At 54.9% G+C, this 16,874-nt stretch overlaps 1 protein-coding gene across 9 annotated transcripts; it reads left to right on the plus strand.

The window, feature by feature from the left end:
• Positions 1-228: 228 nt before the first annotated feature.
• On the plus strand, positions 229-16,839 carry Rtkn (rhotekin). 9 transcript variants are annotated; one of them, XM_042273518.2, is made up of 13 exons: positions 1,799-1,903; positions 2,416-2,702; positions 9,888-10,087; positions 11,997-12,058; positions 12,156-12,209; positions 12,316-12,433; positions 12,653-12,862; positions 13,834-13,928; positions 14,033-14,139; positions 14,351-14,479; positions 15,225-15,393; positions 15,508-15,612; positions 16,153-16,839. In XM_042273518.2, the coding sequence occupies exons 2-13, from the start codon at positions 2,631-2,633 to the stop codon at positions 16,485-16,487; spliced, it is 1,656 nt and encodes a 551-aa protein (XP_042129452.2). In that variant the 5' UTR covers positions 1,799-1,903; positions 2,416-2,630; the 3' UTR covers positions 16,488-16,839. The 9 variants fall into 9 exon arrangements, with proteins under 9 accessions (XP_015843296.2, XP_076423126.1, XP_042129452.2 ...); XM_015987811.3 differs by having other exon boundaries at positions 1,832-1,903; positions 2,602-2,702; positions 16,153-16,631; XM_076567009.1 differs by having other exon boundaries at positions 1,887-1,903; positions 2,516-2,702; positions 16,153-16,631.
• Positions 16,840-16,874: the final 35 nt, after the last annotated feature.

The following is a 16,874-nucleotide window of genomic DNA, read 5'->3' on the forward strand; positions in this document are numbered from 1 at the left end:
TCCAGTCTGACAGGTGGGGGCTGCTGCCGGGGAGGGGATTTGGGGACCCGCCTCAAATTCAGGTGAGCTAATCCAGCCAGAAGGGTGGAAGCTCTCAGGCTGTGTTGGAGTGATTTAGGGTGCCTCTGGCTCTGAAACTGTCGACCCAGATTGGCTTAGCGCCCGGGTACGGGCCGGGCCTTTAGCGGGGGTGGAAGAGGAGGGTGCCGCGCCCTGCCCAGCCCAGGTGTCGTCTCCGGGGGCGGGGTTTGGGAACCGGGCAGCTGGGGAGATTCCCGGCTGCACTGGTAGGAGGGTGGCCGTCGAGGGACCGGAGCCCAAGCCTGAGAGAGACTGATTCCAGGAACGCAGGGAGCGCACTGAGCAAGGGGCTGCAAGCATGTTCTCTCGAAACCATCGGAGCCGGGTCACAGTGGCCAGGGGCTCCGCCCTGGAGATGGAGTTCAAACGCGGCCGCTTCCGACTTAGTGTCTTCAGCGACCCGCCGGAGGTGAGAGGTCGAATCCCTGCCTTCCCCTCCCAACACCGGCAGGTAGCCCTGGCCACCCTGCCTCCTGGGCGCGCCGAGATCTGCGTCCGCTCTAGCTCAAGTTGTTGACTTAGAAAGCCAGATGCGGACAGGGTGCGGATCCATCCGATCTGTGCAAGCCCACGCCTTGCCTGGTTGGGGTAATTTGCCTCTGACTGGAAAGCTCCCGATCGACCTCTATTCCAGAACTGCGCCTGTCCCAAGTCCTTCCAGCATCCTGGGCCAAGAGCATTGGGCAGCCAGGCATCCTCCAATACTTGTATTCTTAGCTTGGGTTCCAGCTGGTTACCAGCCGTCAGTGGCACCCCACACTCCGTGTCGGACCCCTAGGCCAGTCTCCGGTTGTCTCCACGGTGCTGTGATTTGTCTGAAACCTTCCCAATGCCTCTGTTACTCCTGAAGGACAAGCCTGCCTCTCTCTCTCTCTCTCTCTCTCTCTCTCTCTCTCTCTCTCTCTCTCTCTCTCTCTCTCTCTCTCTCTCTCGTGTGTGTGTGTGTGTGTGTGTGTGTGTGTGTGTGTGTGTGTGTGTGTGTGTTTAACTCTGGAGTGGTTTCCCACACCCAAACTTTCCACCTCCCTTCTTGGGCCTAAAAGGAATCCAGGCTCTAGCTTGAGAGTCACCGGGCATATTCTGAGCCCTGTGCTTAAGTCCCTAAACTGGAGAGGCACTGGAGGCACATGGCTGGAGCCAGAAATGCGAGGTGCTCAGCCACCCCAAAGAGACTTAGGTCCCCAAGGTCAGCCTACCACATGCTCAAGGAGGTCCCAGTTCGCTGTCTCCATCGCTCCCATGCCTGGGAAGAGTTAATCGAGGTGGTTGTCTACACACACACACACACACACACACACACACACACACACACACACACACGCCCTCCCCGGATTCCAGGCCTGGCTTTTGCCCTTTCCCTTTCGGCTGCCCTGAACAAAGGCCCTTTCACACCCGTGTCCCGCTGTCCCAGGCTTTCTCTGAGTCAGAAGCTAGTGGAGATCTTCTGTCATCTTCCCACCCCAGCTACTTAGACCCAGGAAACCCGCGCGTGGCTAGCGTGGGGGAGCCGGGGGCGAGGTCGGGGACCCGGAGGAAGGGCCTGTGATCCTGAGCAGCGCTAGGATATGCCAGGCCTTGGGGGCCAGAGCTGAGTAGTCGGGGCGGAGCTGCAGGGCCAGGCCTGCCGCCGCCGGGTTGAGTGTGACTCCATAGGCCCGGGGGTGGGGGGGTCGGGGGGGGGACAGCCCTGCAGCTGGCTGGGACCCGGGTTGGTTTCCTGTCTGGAAGGGAAGGGGCCCGCAGAGGGGAGCAGGGCCAGCAGCCATCAGGCACACCCCCTGCCTTTCTCCCTCTCTCTCCTCCCTTCTGCTGGAAAAGCGAGGTAATTTGTGAGCCCAGGGTGGGGCGTGCTGGATGGGGGCCGGCGCTGGAAGGGGTGACCCTGGGTCTGGGCCGCATTACAGACTCACCCCTTTGTCCCATTCCCTGGGCTCAAGTCTCCTCAAGTCCTCCCTTCTGTCGCTAACTTTCTCAAACTAAGGCAGCAAATCCCTCGGTGGGTTCCGATCTCCGGACCAGCCCCAGGATTCCGCAGAATCAGCGGGAGGCGTCCGTTCCCTGCCCCCTTCCAGCTGTGCTTGCCCCTCACTGCCCTCCCGGCAGGCGGGCACATTCTCAGTCCGCGGGGCCAGGGATGTGGGCGGGGGCGGGGGAGGGGCCAAAATGGGAATGAAAGGGCCTTTTTCTTCCACAACTGGGAGAACAGCTGCCACCAAAGCCAGGCTGGACACTCTGTGCCCAGGGCCCCCTCTGCAGCTGGCCTCCCCTCCCAGGATCCCCTGCTCACTCTCACCCCACTTTTCTTCCTCCTCTGCCTGGCTCCCTCCTACCAAGGCCTTGGGACAGCACTAGCAGAGGAACTTTTTGTCACAGAAGCCAGAGGGGTCGAACAGGACTGCAGAGGGACAGGGACAGCCTCTTCATTCTGTCCTAGAGCTGGCCACCTCTCTCAAGCCCAGGGAGCAGTGGGAGGAGGAGCTTTGGGACAGCGTGCTGACTACCTGGCGTCTCTCTGGGCAGCACGGGAAGGGGCTCTAGGGGACACAGAGATGCAGGACAGATTGCACATCCTGGAGGACCTCAATATGCTCTACATTCGGCAGATGGCACTCAGCCTGGAGGTAATGCCCTGACCCCTGGACCATACATTTCTTCCTTTGCTGTCTCAGTCTTAATGGGGCCCGATGTGTTTGGGGGGGCGGGGGCGGGGACGGGGGCGGGCACGGTGTACACGCCCATAGGAGGGCGGCAGGTGGTTCTGTATGCTCTGTGTTGAGTGCCGTTCGTGGACCCAGGCCCATTTCTGCTGCTGACCAGGACGAACGTTATGTTAAAGGGCTAGGGATGTGGCTCCCGTTGGTAGAGTTTGTTGTTTGGAATGGACAAAGTCCTGGGTTTGATTACCAGCACCCCAGCGCGGCACACACTGGGTCCCGCGGTGCAGCGGCACATACCTGTAATCCTAGCACTTGGGAAGTAGGAGCCAGAGTGAGTTCCAGGCCAGCCTGGGCTAAGCAACAACACTAACCTCAAAACCACATGTTGACAGCAGGGTCCTTGCACCTATTTCTGGAAGCTGTGTGAGTAGGTGTGAATGTTTGTTCTGGGGACAGCAGTTCCTTTTAGAGAGGGAATGAAGAGACCTCAATATGAAAGAGGTTTGTAGAAAGACGTAGCCTGAAGAGAAGTGAAAGGAGATGGTGGGTCAAGAGGAAAGGTGCGTGCGTCTGTGCGTCTGTGCGTCTGTGTGTCTGTGTAGAGCAGAGGACAGAGGACCATTTTGGGGATTTGGTTTTTCCTTCCACCATGTGGACTCTGGGGACTGAACCCAGGTCCTTGGGATGGATGGCAATCACCTTTGATCCATTTCGCTGTCCTGCTGTTTTTTCATTTTTTCTTAAGACAGGCTCCCTGAATTTACTATGTAGTTGAGGATGACCTTGACCTCCCTACCGCCACCTCCCAAGTGCTGGAATTGCAGGCATGTGTTTAAGAATCCATAAGCAAGCCACCATACCTGTCCCATGAATTCTTAAACACACAAATTGAACTTGTTCTATGTGCCAAGCTCCTTTCGAGGCCATGGAAATATCTCTGGAGAAGACAGGCAGGGTCCTCTCCTGTGAGGGAACAGATAATAACTATGTATAAGTGATGTCACGTAGTGAAAGTATTATAAAAGTAGGATGCAATGCCAGTCAGGCAGATGGCAGCAGTAGATAATCTGGAAGGACCTGATGATCTGAGGTTGGCAGGAAGGCTTTCCAGAAAGATGGCATAGCCAGGGTGAAGAGCCGTTGATGGGGTTGAGGATGATATATTTGTTGGGGGGAAAAAGGCCAGTGAGACTGGAATTTGTCATTGGGGTGGAGCTGGTGGGCAGCGGTGGACCATGCTGGGGTGGAAAGGCTGGAATGTGTCACTTAGATTGTGCTCTGAGTGGGATTCTGCAGCATAGAAAGGTTTGTTTTTTTTTTTCATCCTAGGCTGGCCTCAGACTCTACATGTAGCCAAGCATGACCTTGAGTTTCTGATCTTCCTGCCTCTAACTCCTGAGTGCTAGAATTACAAGTGTGCATCACCAGGCTGGTGCTGGGAATCCCGCATGCCAAACACCCAACCAGCCAGATGACATCACCAGCACTTATCTCAAGCTTGCTGTTGTTGTTTATGGGCTTGTTTGTTTTTGAGATAGAGTACCCATGTATCCCTGGTTGGCCTGAACTGGCTATATAGGCCAGGCTAGCCTTTAACTCACAGCTATCCATCCGCCTCTATCTCCTGGTTGTGGGAATTAAAGGTGTATGTCACCACCTGACCTCCTGCCTTAAGTTTTTAGAGAGTGATTACTTGGGGATCAGCTCAGTGGTAATGAGAGCTGGGCAAGAAAAGCTGGCAGGAGAGTTTGCAAGTTTCCCCAGTGGATGGTCAAATATTACCATAGGGGAATGAATCTGGAGTGTAGCTTACAGAGTTCGTGGACAGGAGGAGGGATTCCAGATGATGGTGGTAGATCTGACGGAGCCGGCTGATGGATTGATTGGACAGGGTGAGTGAAGCAGGAAGAACTCTAGAATAGACGGGTCCAGGTGTGTGGCTAAGCCTCCCGGTGCTGTGGCCCTTTGCTGAGATGGACAGTGACTGCCTGGACTTGACCGGACAGGGGCTGCAGCTGAGGGCGGTCAGAGGCTGGGATGCAGAGTGTAATCAGGAAGGGTAACTTACTGTGTACATGCTGCCTGCCCAGCACTGCCCTCATCTCTGATCAATGGACCTTGCTAGTGAGTGATGGCCTCATCCAGTTGCAGCCTTCCTAGTGCAGCCTTGGTGTGCATTTTGAGTGTACTTTTCACATGGAGCCTGCTAGAAGAAGGAAACCACCCATGTCCAGCTTCTGCACCAGGAGGAGACACCTCAGTACTTGTCTGGGGAGGGTCCCCTTCTTCTATTTTGTAGAAAGATGCCAAGTGGACCCATTGGGTTTTTGACATTGCCTAATTTCCCTGTGTTGATGCGCAAGAGAAAACCCTATTTACTGGGTGAGGCATGGTGTGGAGGCACACGCCTATAATCCCAGTGCTCAGGAGGCTGAGGAAGGAGTGTTGTGAGTTCAAGGCCCGCCTGGCACTTGGGAAGGAGACTATCCCAAGTGAAAACACAAACAAAGGAAAATGTAAGCAAAATACCCCAAAGCTCCTTTCTATCCATCTGGTCTTCATTGCCTCCACTCCTCGTTGTATAATTTGTGTTATTATTACTTTTGGTTAATTAAAAGGGTGGGGGAAGAAACCAGTTAGTTTCTTGGTTTCGCCAGCCACATCCAACTGCCAGATACATGCTGACTGCTTCTATCAACAGAGTTGGTTAGGGTATGTAAATGTTTAAATTCTGCATCCTGTGCACCCCTCCCCCACCCCCACACTGTCGTTTCTCTCCATGGGAGGCCTGCCCGACATGTGGAACAGAAGAATGACTTTGTTTTTTTACTTTGATCAACTTTCCTTCAGCCACAGGCTGAGAATTCTGCACAACCCCTTCCCCGGTTCATCACATCCTCAGAAAGACAGACTCACTGATATTTCAGGAAATTGCAGGAAAGTTAGCTCTGGAGTGTAAATCCAAAAGGACTTTCTGGAGGAGGCATCCTAAGCTGCAAGTGTCGGAGGAGTGAGAGTGAAAGCTTTTTTTTTTTTTTCTTTTTTTTTCCTATTGTGATAACCTCTCATGTAGCCCAGGCTGTGGAAGGAATTGTCTGAGGAAGATGCTGGATTTCTAATCCTCCTGTCTCTACCTCCCAAGTGCTAGGATTACAGGCAAGCCTTACTTCTGGTGAATGGGGTGCTCAAGATGGAACCCAGGCTGTCATGCATGCTAGGCAAGCTCTATCAACATCCCCGGAGCTAAGTTTGAACGCATGCCAGGCCCAGGTGGAGGAGGTTCGATGTTTCTCATCAAATCCTCACACAATACTCTGAAGGAAGCCACCTACTCCCAAGTCTACAGACTGCAGCTCCAGAGACAAAATGCTTCCAGCTTGTCAAGTCCCTCCACTAGGACTTGTACTTAGCCCTAGTGGGAATTCTGAAGGGAACAGAAGGTGATGGGAAGCAGAGCAGGAAGTCAGGGACAGAGTGTGGGAGAGGAGTGTGTCATCATGGGCGACTGTGACTCATTCTCTGTCATCCCTAGGGATCTGACCCAGGTCACCCAGGTCGGAGCACATTCAGTATTGGGATCTTTCCCATACTGGAGGAACTGGCCGTCCATTTCGGGAGAGTGAGGGTGGCGGTGGAGAGGAAGCCAGGGTCTCTTCCTGTACTAATTGGTACGGAGAGAGGTGCAAAGCACAAGGACCCCAATCTCCACCTGGAAAGGTGGGAACTCCTTCTCCAGGGCTTTCTTGACAGTAGGCTGAGCTATAGTGGATTCGGAAGTGATGTGCGCGTGGGCTAGGCATCTAGTTCCTCCCAAGTCCAGTTCTGCTGGTCCATGCTGGACCCAGAGACCCCACTTCATACCCACGCCCTGCTCCTGGTTAAGGGTTACCTTGGAGAGAGAAGCACGCTAGGGAGAGGCCTCCAAGGCGGCCCAGATGCTCCCTGCAGTCGCGTCCCTCCGTGACAGGGTCCCAGTGGTGGAGATGCAGGCATCTCGGAGCCCGCAGGGACCGCCCGCCCGCGCCCGGCGCCCTCGGTGCCTCTCGCGGCAACTGGGAGCTGATGTCATGGGCACCTCCGAGCGCCGCGGCCCCAGGCGGTGAGGCAGAGCCGACTCCCGGGATCCTTCAATTCCCACGCAGTCCTCGGGTCACGCCGGCCACCCGGGGTCTCCTGAGACCCCGCGCCCTTTGCAAACGCAATGGACGGGGCTAGGGAAGGATCGGTGAGTGCTTGGCCACGGAGGGGGCTAGCTAACCAGGAGCGAGCTTGAGGACGAATTCTCGATCTCATTCATTTGCGGGATTAGGTGCAGAGTCAGGGAGGGGTGGGCAAGCAGTCGGTTTAGCCTAGGCAGAACCCTGATGCATACAAAGCGTGGCTGAGAGAGAGAGTAGTTTGGGAAGGCTGCCTGATGGAGAGGGCTTTGAGGTGGTACTGGAGTGGTGGTGGTATACATGGTACTGGAGCGGTTTGTGATAACAGCCTAGTGCAGCAGCCCCCCCAAAACAGGGAAGGAAATGTTGGCACGCAGTCTGGACAAGGTTTTGGTGAGAAGGAATCCAAGGTGTCAGGAAGGCTGGGCACCAGACACAGGAGCAGGACGTAGCGAATGGAGGAGAGGTGGTGTGACGAGAGGTCTGTGTAGTCACAATCATTCTTCTCTTCCAACTGCAAGCCTCCGCTTGCCTGGCTTCCTGAACCAATGTTGTGCACCTCCGCTCCGAAGCCTCCTGCTGTCACCTCAGCAGAAACCAGGAGGGGCTGTTTCCTGTGTTTTTATGCCATGACAAGGCACTTACGGAGTAGCCATTCATCTGTGCGTGTTCACCTCCCAGCTGGGGCTTAGATATGGAGCCTTGGTCAGCCCAGGGACGCTCCAGTGCTCTCTGCTAAACAAGTCTACTGCCAAAGCAGCCTCCTCCTGAAAGCCTGTGTCCCGCCATTGTGCCGAACACTCTGCACCCGGCACTGAGTGTGAATCTCACTGGCCTTTCAACACTAAGATGCCATGACTATTTTCACCCTGTGTTGTGTGTCTGTGGTGTATGTATGTGTGTGCATGTGTGTATGCTTTCCTACGAGTGTATGTAGACCAGAGGTCTGCTTTAAGTTTTTGTTTGCGTGGTTAGTTGGTTTTTGTTGTTTGTTTGTTTGTTTGTTTTACATGGGGGGTTCTCACTATATTGCCCTGCCTGGTCTGGAACTGGCTATGTAGACCAGGCTGGCCTCAGACTCAGAGAGATTCGCTTGTCTCTGTCTCTGAGTGCTGGGATTAAAGATATGTGTCACCATGCCCAGACTGTCCACCTTTAATATGTGTGTGTGTGTGTTTCTGTATATGGAGGGGGTCCATGCCACAGCACAGCTAACAGCCACCATGTGTTTGGGATGGGGGCTTCCTGGAGGACTTTGGGGCCTGAGTTGGCCTGTTTTGGAAGAGAATCATGTGGGTGGTGTTGGGGTGAAAATGTGACCTAGTACAGTGATCCAGAAAATAGTCCTTGGAGAAAGGAACTGTAAACAAGCTAGATATGTAGCCCAGGCTGGCTTGGAACTCATGGTAATTCTCCTGCCTCTGCTTCCTGAGTGCTGGGATTACAGGCATGCATCACTACACCTGGCTGCCTAGTGCTTTTTATACTTTATTTTATTGTTTTGAGACAGGGTTTCATATAGCCCAAGAGGGCCTCGTATTCATTATGTTGCTGAGGGTGACCTTGAACATCCTAATTCTCCTGCCTCCACCCCCTGAGTACTCATCACCATGTCAGGTTTCTGCAGTGCTGGGGAGTCAGACCCAGAGCCTTAAGCATGCTCAACTCCCAGCCCAATGCCAACTGCCTTTTAACCTCCAGGATGACCTCTTTCTGAGTGACTACCCTGTGTCCTCTCTCAGGGCCTCTCCTCTGTCCTTCCATGCCTGTCCAGTGCCTCATGCATGCCTGACCCCCCCCCCCCCAGCCCCTCATACCTGGACCAGCTACTTTCCCTTCCTCATCCCTTGCCTCTGACCTCCTCTCCCAAGCTCAGGGAGCCAGAGGCAGGGTATGTGCTATTTGGGATATGTATAGGATTCTGGGCAGCGTGGATGAGCTCTGCAGGCAGTATGTATCTGACTAATTCCACAAATCTGTTTTCTATTCCTGACCTCTGGGACCACAACCACACAAATATGTAAATATATATTTACACACATATATACATATGCATGTGCAAATATATGATATATATTATATCACAAATGGTAGTGTGTGTATATTTTGTTTGTTTTTGAGTCTCAAGTATCCCGGGCTTGCCACTAATTCACCACATAGCTGAGGATGGCCTTACACTATTGATCCTCCTGCCTCTACCTCCCAAGTGCTGGATTACCGATGTGTACCCCCATGCCTGGCTTGATGCACAGTGTTGTTTTGCTTTCTATTTTTGTGCTATATTTTCTGGAGAGTTATAGCTATACACATGTCTACCTCAGTCTTTTGCCCTGTTTATCGGTACAGATATAACTCATTTAACTGGTGTCTTATTGAAAGGCTTTTTTTTTTTTTTTTTTTTTTTAAAGTTTGGGTGTTTAAAACACTGCCTGGGGCTGGAGAGATGGCTCAGTGGTAAAGAACAATCATTGTTCTTCCAGAGACTCTAAGTTCACTTCCTGGCACCCCTGTGAGATGGTTTGTAACTCCAGCTCCAGGGGATCTGATGCCTCCCTCTGGCCTCTCTGGGCACTGCACTCATGTGTAATATGCACACACATAAATAAAACAGTGCTAAGTGAATCTTTTTGTACATATGACTTGGCAGTTATAGGTGTAATTGCATCTGTAGGCTAAACACTTGAGTATGGGATAGTTAGGTCAAAGGATATATGAATTTGCAGCTTTTGTAGATTTCTCCAAATTGTAATCCAAGGCAGAAAAGTTATATACTCCTCCTGATCAAAAGCATGAGCGTCTCTGGTGTTTTGCAAAGCTTTTCTGGCTCATCTTGGGCAGCTGAGAGTGAGAGGACAGGCTTGCTCTTGACTTTGTCCTCTGCCCCACCCCGCCCCCCACCCCAACATTGGTTGGGACCGGGGTTGGGGTGGGGGTGCCTCAGCCTGATCCCTGACTGCCATTTCCTTTTTCCCCTTCCCACGACTCTGGTCAGGACACAGAGCTGCAGAGGAAGCTAGATCATGAGATCCGGATGAGGGAAGGGGCCTGCAAGCTGCTGGCGGCCTGCTCCCAGCGAGAGCAGGCCCTGGAGGCCACCAAGAGTCTGCTGGTGTGCAACAGCCGAATTCTCAGCTACATGGGCGAACTGCAGAGGCGCAAGGAGGCCCAGGTGCTGGGGAAGACAGGCCGGCGGTGAGCAAGGGAGGTGACAGGGCTGAGGGAGGGAGGCTTTATCGGTGCCATGATAAGTGCCTGTCTGGAGTGTATCGATGGTACGGCAAGCGGCTGGTGGAGTGTTCAGAGCTCGGATCACCTTCCTGAAGGGGACTGCCTCACAAGCACCTGTCCTGGTCGTGAAAGACACTTTAGTGTTTTACCGTGGTGGTAGGTCACCCGGAGTGGCTGGGGCTGGACTCAGGAAAGCCTGTGTGTGTCTGATGGAAGCTGGCAGTCCAAACCACAAGTAATGCAAAGCGTGCTCATTTGTTGAGGCCTGCCCATGATCTGCTACGTCTGGCTGGTTGGTTTCTGGAAAACTAATTTCCTCAAAGCCAGTTCACCAAATGGCCAATTTGCTGAATGACCAATTTACCACAAATTGACCATAGCTTGTTGTACCTGGGGTTCACCATCAGAGGCAGGAGCTGGGAAAGCACGTAATTAAAAATCACTTAAAGGAAGGCTCCCCATTTGTAGAAATCAGTTGTGCATTCCAAAGGAGGTCAGCATCAGTAAGTGGCCTACACACTGTGCCAACGCTGTGGTACACGCTACCAATCTGACAGGCCAACCATGAGACAGCTGGAGTCAAGTGAAAATGTTAGAGAGAAAACACTTGGCAAATTGATTGCTTTGAGGATTGGCCATTTTCGGGAAATGAGTCATTTGGGGAACTGCCTGCCTCATCGAGGCTGCCTGGGGAGAGGGTCCCAGCCCTTACTGGCGTGGAGGAGCTGAAGGAGAGGTTGCCAGGGCTTCACAGAAAGTCCACGTTCCATGGCTGCTTCATTTAGCAAGAGGCCAAGCAGGCAGGAGGCAGCTCTCCCAGGTAGCCATGGGCAGATGGACCACGCAGCCCTCACAGTGGGGATATGAAGTACATTTAATCCCCTAGCAGCTAATTGTGCTATACTGTGTATAAGCTGGGTATGGTGGTTTACGCCTGTAATCCCAGCACGGGGGAGGCTGAGATAAGGAGATCACTGAGTTTGAGGCCAGCTTGAGCTACAGAGTGAGGCCTTCACTCTCAAACGAACAAGTGAGATATTGGGAATAAGTGACTTCTAGGTCACTTGCAAGGAAAACCTGCCAGTCTCTTCAAGCCCATGGTTTAGTGTGTGTGTGTGTGTGTGTGTGTGTGTGTGTGTGTGTGTGTGTGTGTGTGTGTGTTGGGGGGGGCTCGAAAGGGAATCTCTTATGGGACCTGTTCCCTCAAGGCCCCACTTGTGCATGACAGGGGTCTGGAAGGTCAGGAACAATGCTAGGATGGGGAGGGGCCAGAGCGCGTGTGCTGCACCTGTGTGTTAACATTGCTCAAATGTTCCTAAGACCAGCAAACCCCTGAGTTCTGTCAATAGCGCTCCACTGAGCCCCCATGGAACTGGACTAGGCCCTCTGGATAAGCAAGGCAGTTGTTGAGCTTGAACTGTATAGGGGCCCCCCAGACAGTGAGGTCGGGACCTGTCCCTAGTGCATGAGCCGGCTTTTTGGAGCCTAGTGCCTATGGTGAGACACTTTGCACAGCCTTGGTGCAGGGAGGAGGGGCTTGGACCTGTCTCAACTGAATGTACCAGGCTCTGCTGACTCCCCATGGGAGACCTTGCCTTGGAGAAGGTGGAAATGGGGGGTGGGTTGGGGGGGAAGGCTGGGGAGTGGGAGGAGGGAGGAGAGGGGAATCTGTGGTTGGTATGTAAAAGGAATAGAAAATCTCTTAATAAAAAAGAAAAAGAAAAAGAAAAAGAAAAAAATAGCGCTCCTCTGGTCCCTTAGTCCTGCCATGCCAACCAGGCTAGGAATCAGGGGCCTCTCAGAGCCCTTGGGAGTCAGAACAAAGGGGAGGAAAGTGGGAAGACCAGGCCAGGACTCTGTGATCTGCCCACAGACCTTCCGACAGCGTGCCGCCCCCTGAGCGTACCCCTTGCCGTGGCCGGGTCTGCATTTCTGGTAAGAAACACGCAGCCACAGCCGCTGGCACCCTTGCCCCCCACCCCACACCACCCCCTGGCTGCTTCTAACCCCCTTCCTTCCCTCTGTCCGCTAGACCTCCGGATCCCACTCATGTGGAAGGACACAGAATATTTCAAGAACAAAGGCGGTGAGTGCCACACACTGCGGGCAGACTCAAGAGTGTGTTCACGGGAGGTGGAGACTCCTGTGGACAATTCTCAGGTTTTCACTCCTCTTTTTCTCCTTCTTCCCAGACCCGCACCGCTGGGCTGTGTTCCTGCTGCTGCAGCTTGGGGAACAGATTCAGGACACCGAGATGGTGCTGGTGGACAGGACTCTCACAGACATCTCTTTTCAGAACAACGTGCTCTTGTGAGGGCCTTGCCTGTGGCTCCTTCCTTCCTTCCTCCACTCCGGCTCCAGCTCCCGAGGGACTGCTCTGGGGTGGAGGTGGAGAGGCAGAAGGGGAGGCGGATGGCCCATGGGCATCCACCCCTGTAGAGTTGTCCCGACTTATGCCCTTCCCCCCCCCCACGCCCTCCTGAGCCTCTCACTCATCGCCCTCCTCCTCTCTCTCTTGCACTCGTGTAGTGCAGAGGCAGGGCCGGACTTCGAACTGCGGCTGGAGCTGTACGGGGCCTGTGTGGAAGAGGAGGGGGCCCTGGCTGGTGCCCCCAAGAGGCTCGCCACCAAACTCAGCAGCTCCCTGGGCCGATCCTCGGGGAAGCGTGTCAGGGCATCGCTGGACAGTGCAGGGGGCTCTGGGAACAGTCCCATCCTGCTGCCGACCCCAACTGTAGGGTAAGACCATATCCTCACTTCTCAGGGCCCTTAGCTGCCTCCAACTCCCCGCTGGTGCCCGTGCCACACTGAATGAATGAGCAGGCATTCTGGCTAACCCCACGGTTAGGCCTCAGTCAGTCTACAAGCCTGGCGGTGAGGAGGCAGGGAGAGCTAGGCTTTGGAGGCCTACCTGTTAAGCAGCCACAAAAACACCTTATGGGACAGGGGATGTAGCTCAGTTGGTTGAAGTGCTTGTCTAGCATACAGGAAGCCTTGGGTGGGGTGATGCACACCTGTTATCACGGCACTTGGGAGGCAGAGGCAGGAGGATCGTAAGTTCAAAGTCATCCTCAGCTGCAGAGTGAGTGTCTGGCCAGCCTGGTGCACATTAGACCCCTGCCTCAAAACACCAGAAGCGGGGATGAGGAGAACGGCCCAGTGGATACAGCACTTGTTATACCAGCACGGGGACTGGAGTTCTGATCCCCCAGAAACCCCAGGGCTCACTTGGGAGGAGACATGTGACCTCCAGGGCAAGCTGGCTAGCTAGACTCGTGGAATTGGCACGCTGTGGGTTCAGTGAGAGACCCTGCCTTCATAAATCATGTAGAGAGCAGTTGAAGAGGACACCCAATGTCAACGTCGGGCCGCCACACATATATGCACACATGTGTGCCTCCCGTATATACGCCCAAACCAAAACAAACATAGATGTGTGTGCAACTCTGCTCTGAGCTGAGGCACGCTCTGTAGCAGGCCTACAGTCACCTGAAGTTACTGGGCTTTGGAGGAAGCCGCCTCATCTCCTGACTGAAGAACACCCACCCTCACGGAGCTGCCAGGAGAATTTCATGGGGATAATGTCTAAGTGCAGGTCTGAGTGCCTAGCAGGAGGTCAGGAAACAGGAGGCCAGCTAGTTGTCTGTGGTAGCCTTGCAGCACTCTCCTGCCCCACACCGCACTCCACTGAGGTCCCCTTCTCCCCCCAGAGGTCCTCGATTCCACCTCTTGGCCCACACCACCCTCACCCTGGCAGCAGTCCAAGATGGATTCCGTACGCACGACCTCGCCCTCGCCAGTCATGGTATGTGCGTGAGTGTGTGTCGGGGGTGTCGGCACGGCGAGGAGCGGTTGTGGGGTAGCCCTTTCTCCTTTCCCCTCCTCACCCTGGACTCCCTCCCCCCACAGAGGAGAACCCTGCCTGGCTGCCCCTTTATGGTAGCGTGTGCTGCCGCCTGGCGGCTCAGCCGCTCTGCATGACTCAGCCCACTGCAAGTGGTACCCTCAGGGTGCAGGTGAGCGGTCCTAAGGGAGTGGCAGGGGACAGGGAGGAGACAGAGTTGGACTGCCTAGGAACAGGATGATAAAAATGGGGGCCTGGGGGGACAAAGTGGGGTGGGAAGACAGCAGGGTGAGTATTGGGGACATGGGGTCAATGGGGGACTGGGAAGAAGGTGCCTGGTGGAGAGGCAAGACTCCCTAGAAAACACCACATCGTTTATGCAGCACGCCGGGGAGCTACGGAATGGGACACTCGTGCACGGAGTCTTGAAAGGCACAAACCTCGTGTGTTACTGGAGGTCTGAGGATGCAGACACCGGGCAGGAACCGCTGTTCACGATCGCCATCAACAAGGTGACCAGTCCCACGGCAGTGAGCCACCTGGTGCCTAGGCACGGGCACCTCTTTCTCAAGGCCCTGGAGAGTTGGGCTCAGGCCTCAGGGGCAGGGAGGGTGGACTCTCTTCCTAAGAGCACCAAGCTCCACAGCCTGGGATGCAGAGAGACCACGTCCCTGTATTTTCCACCCCTCGGATGATGCTAAGAAATTTACCCTGCTCACTCAGCTTCCCCTGCCCTTTCCAAACCCCAGGGGATTCCTCCAGTGCCCTCTGCTTCCAGTTTGGAGCTGCTGACAACCTGCTCTTTCTGTCTCTACCTGGGTGCCCTTGGGCTGCTCTGCTCCCGAGCCAGAGTTGCTTTCCTAAGTGTTTGTTTTGCTTTTGCTTGGTGCTGGGGTCAAGTTGAGAGACTTGTGTGTTAGGCAAGTGCTCTCCCACTGCACTGCACCCCAGACGCCCTGTCCGGGGTTCGGAAGTACTGGGTGGGCAACCCGACCCTGGACCTTGGTAACTCTTGCCCACCTCTGCACCTTCCCTGCCTTGCTCTGCCCGTCCTTCCTGTCTCAACCTGCTGCTCCTTCCCTGTCTGGGCAGAGGTCCTTTATCCCCAGTCCTCTCTTGCTGTCCCCTCATCCCTTCCTAGAGTTAGCAGGAGGCAAACGAAGGCTCAGTAGAGGTCCCAAAGATACTTAGAGGCAGGGGTGATGGGCTGCTTCTCAGCCACGGTAGAGATGAAGGCAGCTATGCTTTGCCCTGCAGGAGACGAGGGTCCGGGCAGGGGAGCTGGAGCAGGCCTCAGAATGGCCTTTCACCCTCAGCATCAGCAACCAGTACGGAGAGGATGCGGTGACCAACACCCTCCAGGTGGAGAGCAGAGAGGCCCTGCAGAACTGGATGGAGGCGCTGTGGCAGCTCTTCTTTGACATGAGTAAGAGCAAGGGCTGGCCTGAACCTCTGGCAGGGCCTGAGGTCTGCGTGATGCGGGAAGGCGGGAAATGTGGCGGGAGGCAGGCAGCTCCAGTACCTGACGCTCTCCTTGCAGGCCAGTGGAAGCACTGCTGTGATGAGGTCATGAAAATCGAAACCCCTGCACCCCGGAAGCCCCCGCAAGCACTGGCCAAGCAGGGGTCCTTATACCACGAGATGGGTAAGTCAGTGGGGGGGCTGATGGGAAGTGGAGCTGGGGACCTCACGGGAATCCAGGCAATAGAAACAGAGAGAAAGCACAGAGGGGTCCAGGTCCCACTCAGCCCTACTGTATTCCCCTTTTTCTCTCCACTTCTGAAAACCACCTCTACCCAAGTTCAAAACAAACCCCGAAGAGCCAGATCCACTCCAGGACGTCTATCCTAATCCTTCTTTTCTGTTTCCCTCTGTGCATGTGGATTCCTGTCTCCTCTTCTGACCTCACTTGCCCGGCACTGCTTTCTCTCCTTTTTTGTGGTTTCTTTACCCACTTCTGCTCCCCCCTGGCACGCCAATGTCACACAGTCTTGTCAGAGCCTGTGGCCGCGGGGGGGCCCAGTGAGGGGCTGCTCCTGCAGAATAATGCCATCTCAGCTGAGATTCGGGCCTTGCTTTCCTCCTATTACAGTGACAGGTGACAGTCAGGGCTGAGCAGGCCAGGGCGGGAGCTCTGACTAGCCCCTCCCTTCCCCCTCCCCTCCCCTCCCCCCTGGTGCCACAGCTATTGAGCCCCTGGATGACATCGCAGCTGTGACAGACATCCTGGCCCAGCGGGAGGGCACAAGGCTGGAGACGCCCCCACCCTGGCTAGCCATGTTTACAGACCAGCCCGCCTTGCCTAGCTCCTGCTCGCCTGCCTCAGTGGCCCCGGTCCCAACCTGGACGCAACCCCTGCCTTGGGGGCGACCCCGAACCTTTTCCCTGGATGCTGCCCCCCCAGACCACTCCCTTGGGGCTTCTCGCTCGGTTGCACCCCTCCCCCCGCAGCGATCCCCACAGTCCAGAGGCTTCTACAGCAAAAGTCAGCTCGGCGCATGGCTCCAGTCCCCGGTGTGAGAGAGACACCAGCAACAGAATCTGGCCAAGAAAGAAAACGATGACCCAAGGGCAACTGGGCTCTAGGTCCAGCACTGTGGGGCGCCCGCCAGGCTCTTCTTCCTCCACTGGACTAGAAAGGAAGGCTGGGGAGGGGGGTAACAGGAGCCCCTCTTAAGTTGTGGTTACCATGGTACTGAGGGGACCATTTCTGGAGCTGGTTGGGATGCCCTAAGCTCTTCCTGGGAGAAAACTGGAACAACCCTGCCCTACCTCCCCGCACTAACCAGTCTCCAGGGCCGCACGAGGGAGCAGGGAGGAAGGCACCTCCTCTGTGACTCCTACATCGACCATTAAAGTTATTTAACAGCTAGCTGCCTTCACTTGGTCTTTGAGGACTTGGTCTCT

Source organism: Peromyscus maniculatus, chromosome 3 (assembly GCF_049852395.1).
Source record: "Peromyscus maniculatus bairdii isolate BWxNUB_F1_BW_parent chromosome 3, HU_Pman_BW_mat_3.1, whole genome shotgun sequence".
Classification (NCBI taxonomy): domain Eukaryota; kingdom Metazoa; phylum Chordata; class Mammalia; order Rodentia; family Cricetidae; genus Peromyscus; species Peromyscus maniculatus.

Excerpts from the sequence above, each read along its gene's own strand:
- Rtkn (XM_015987810.3), top strand. The coding sequence starts at position 380 with ATGTTCTCTCGAAACCATCGGAGCCGGGTCACAGTGGCCAGGGGCTCC. Across the intron at positions 12,434-12,652 it reads TTTCAGAACAACGTGCTCTT|TGCAGAGGCAGGGCCGGACT; the intron begins GTGAGGGCCTTG and ends GCACTCGTGTAG. Across the intron at positions 15,394-15,507 it reads GCAGCTCTTCTTTGACATGA|GCCAGTGGAAGCACTGCTGT; the intron begins GTAAGAGCAAGG and ends CTCTCCTTGCAG.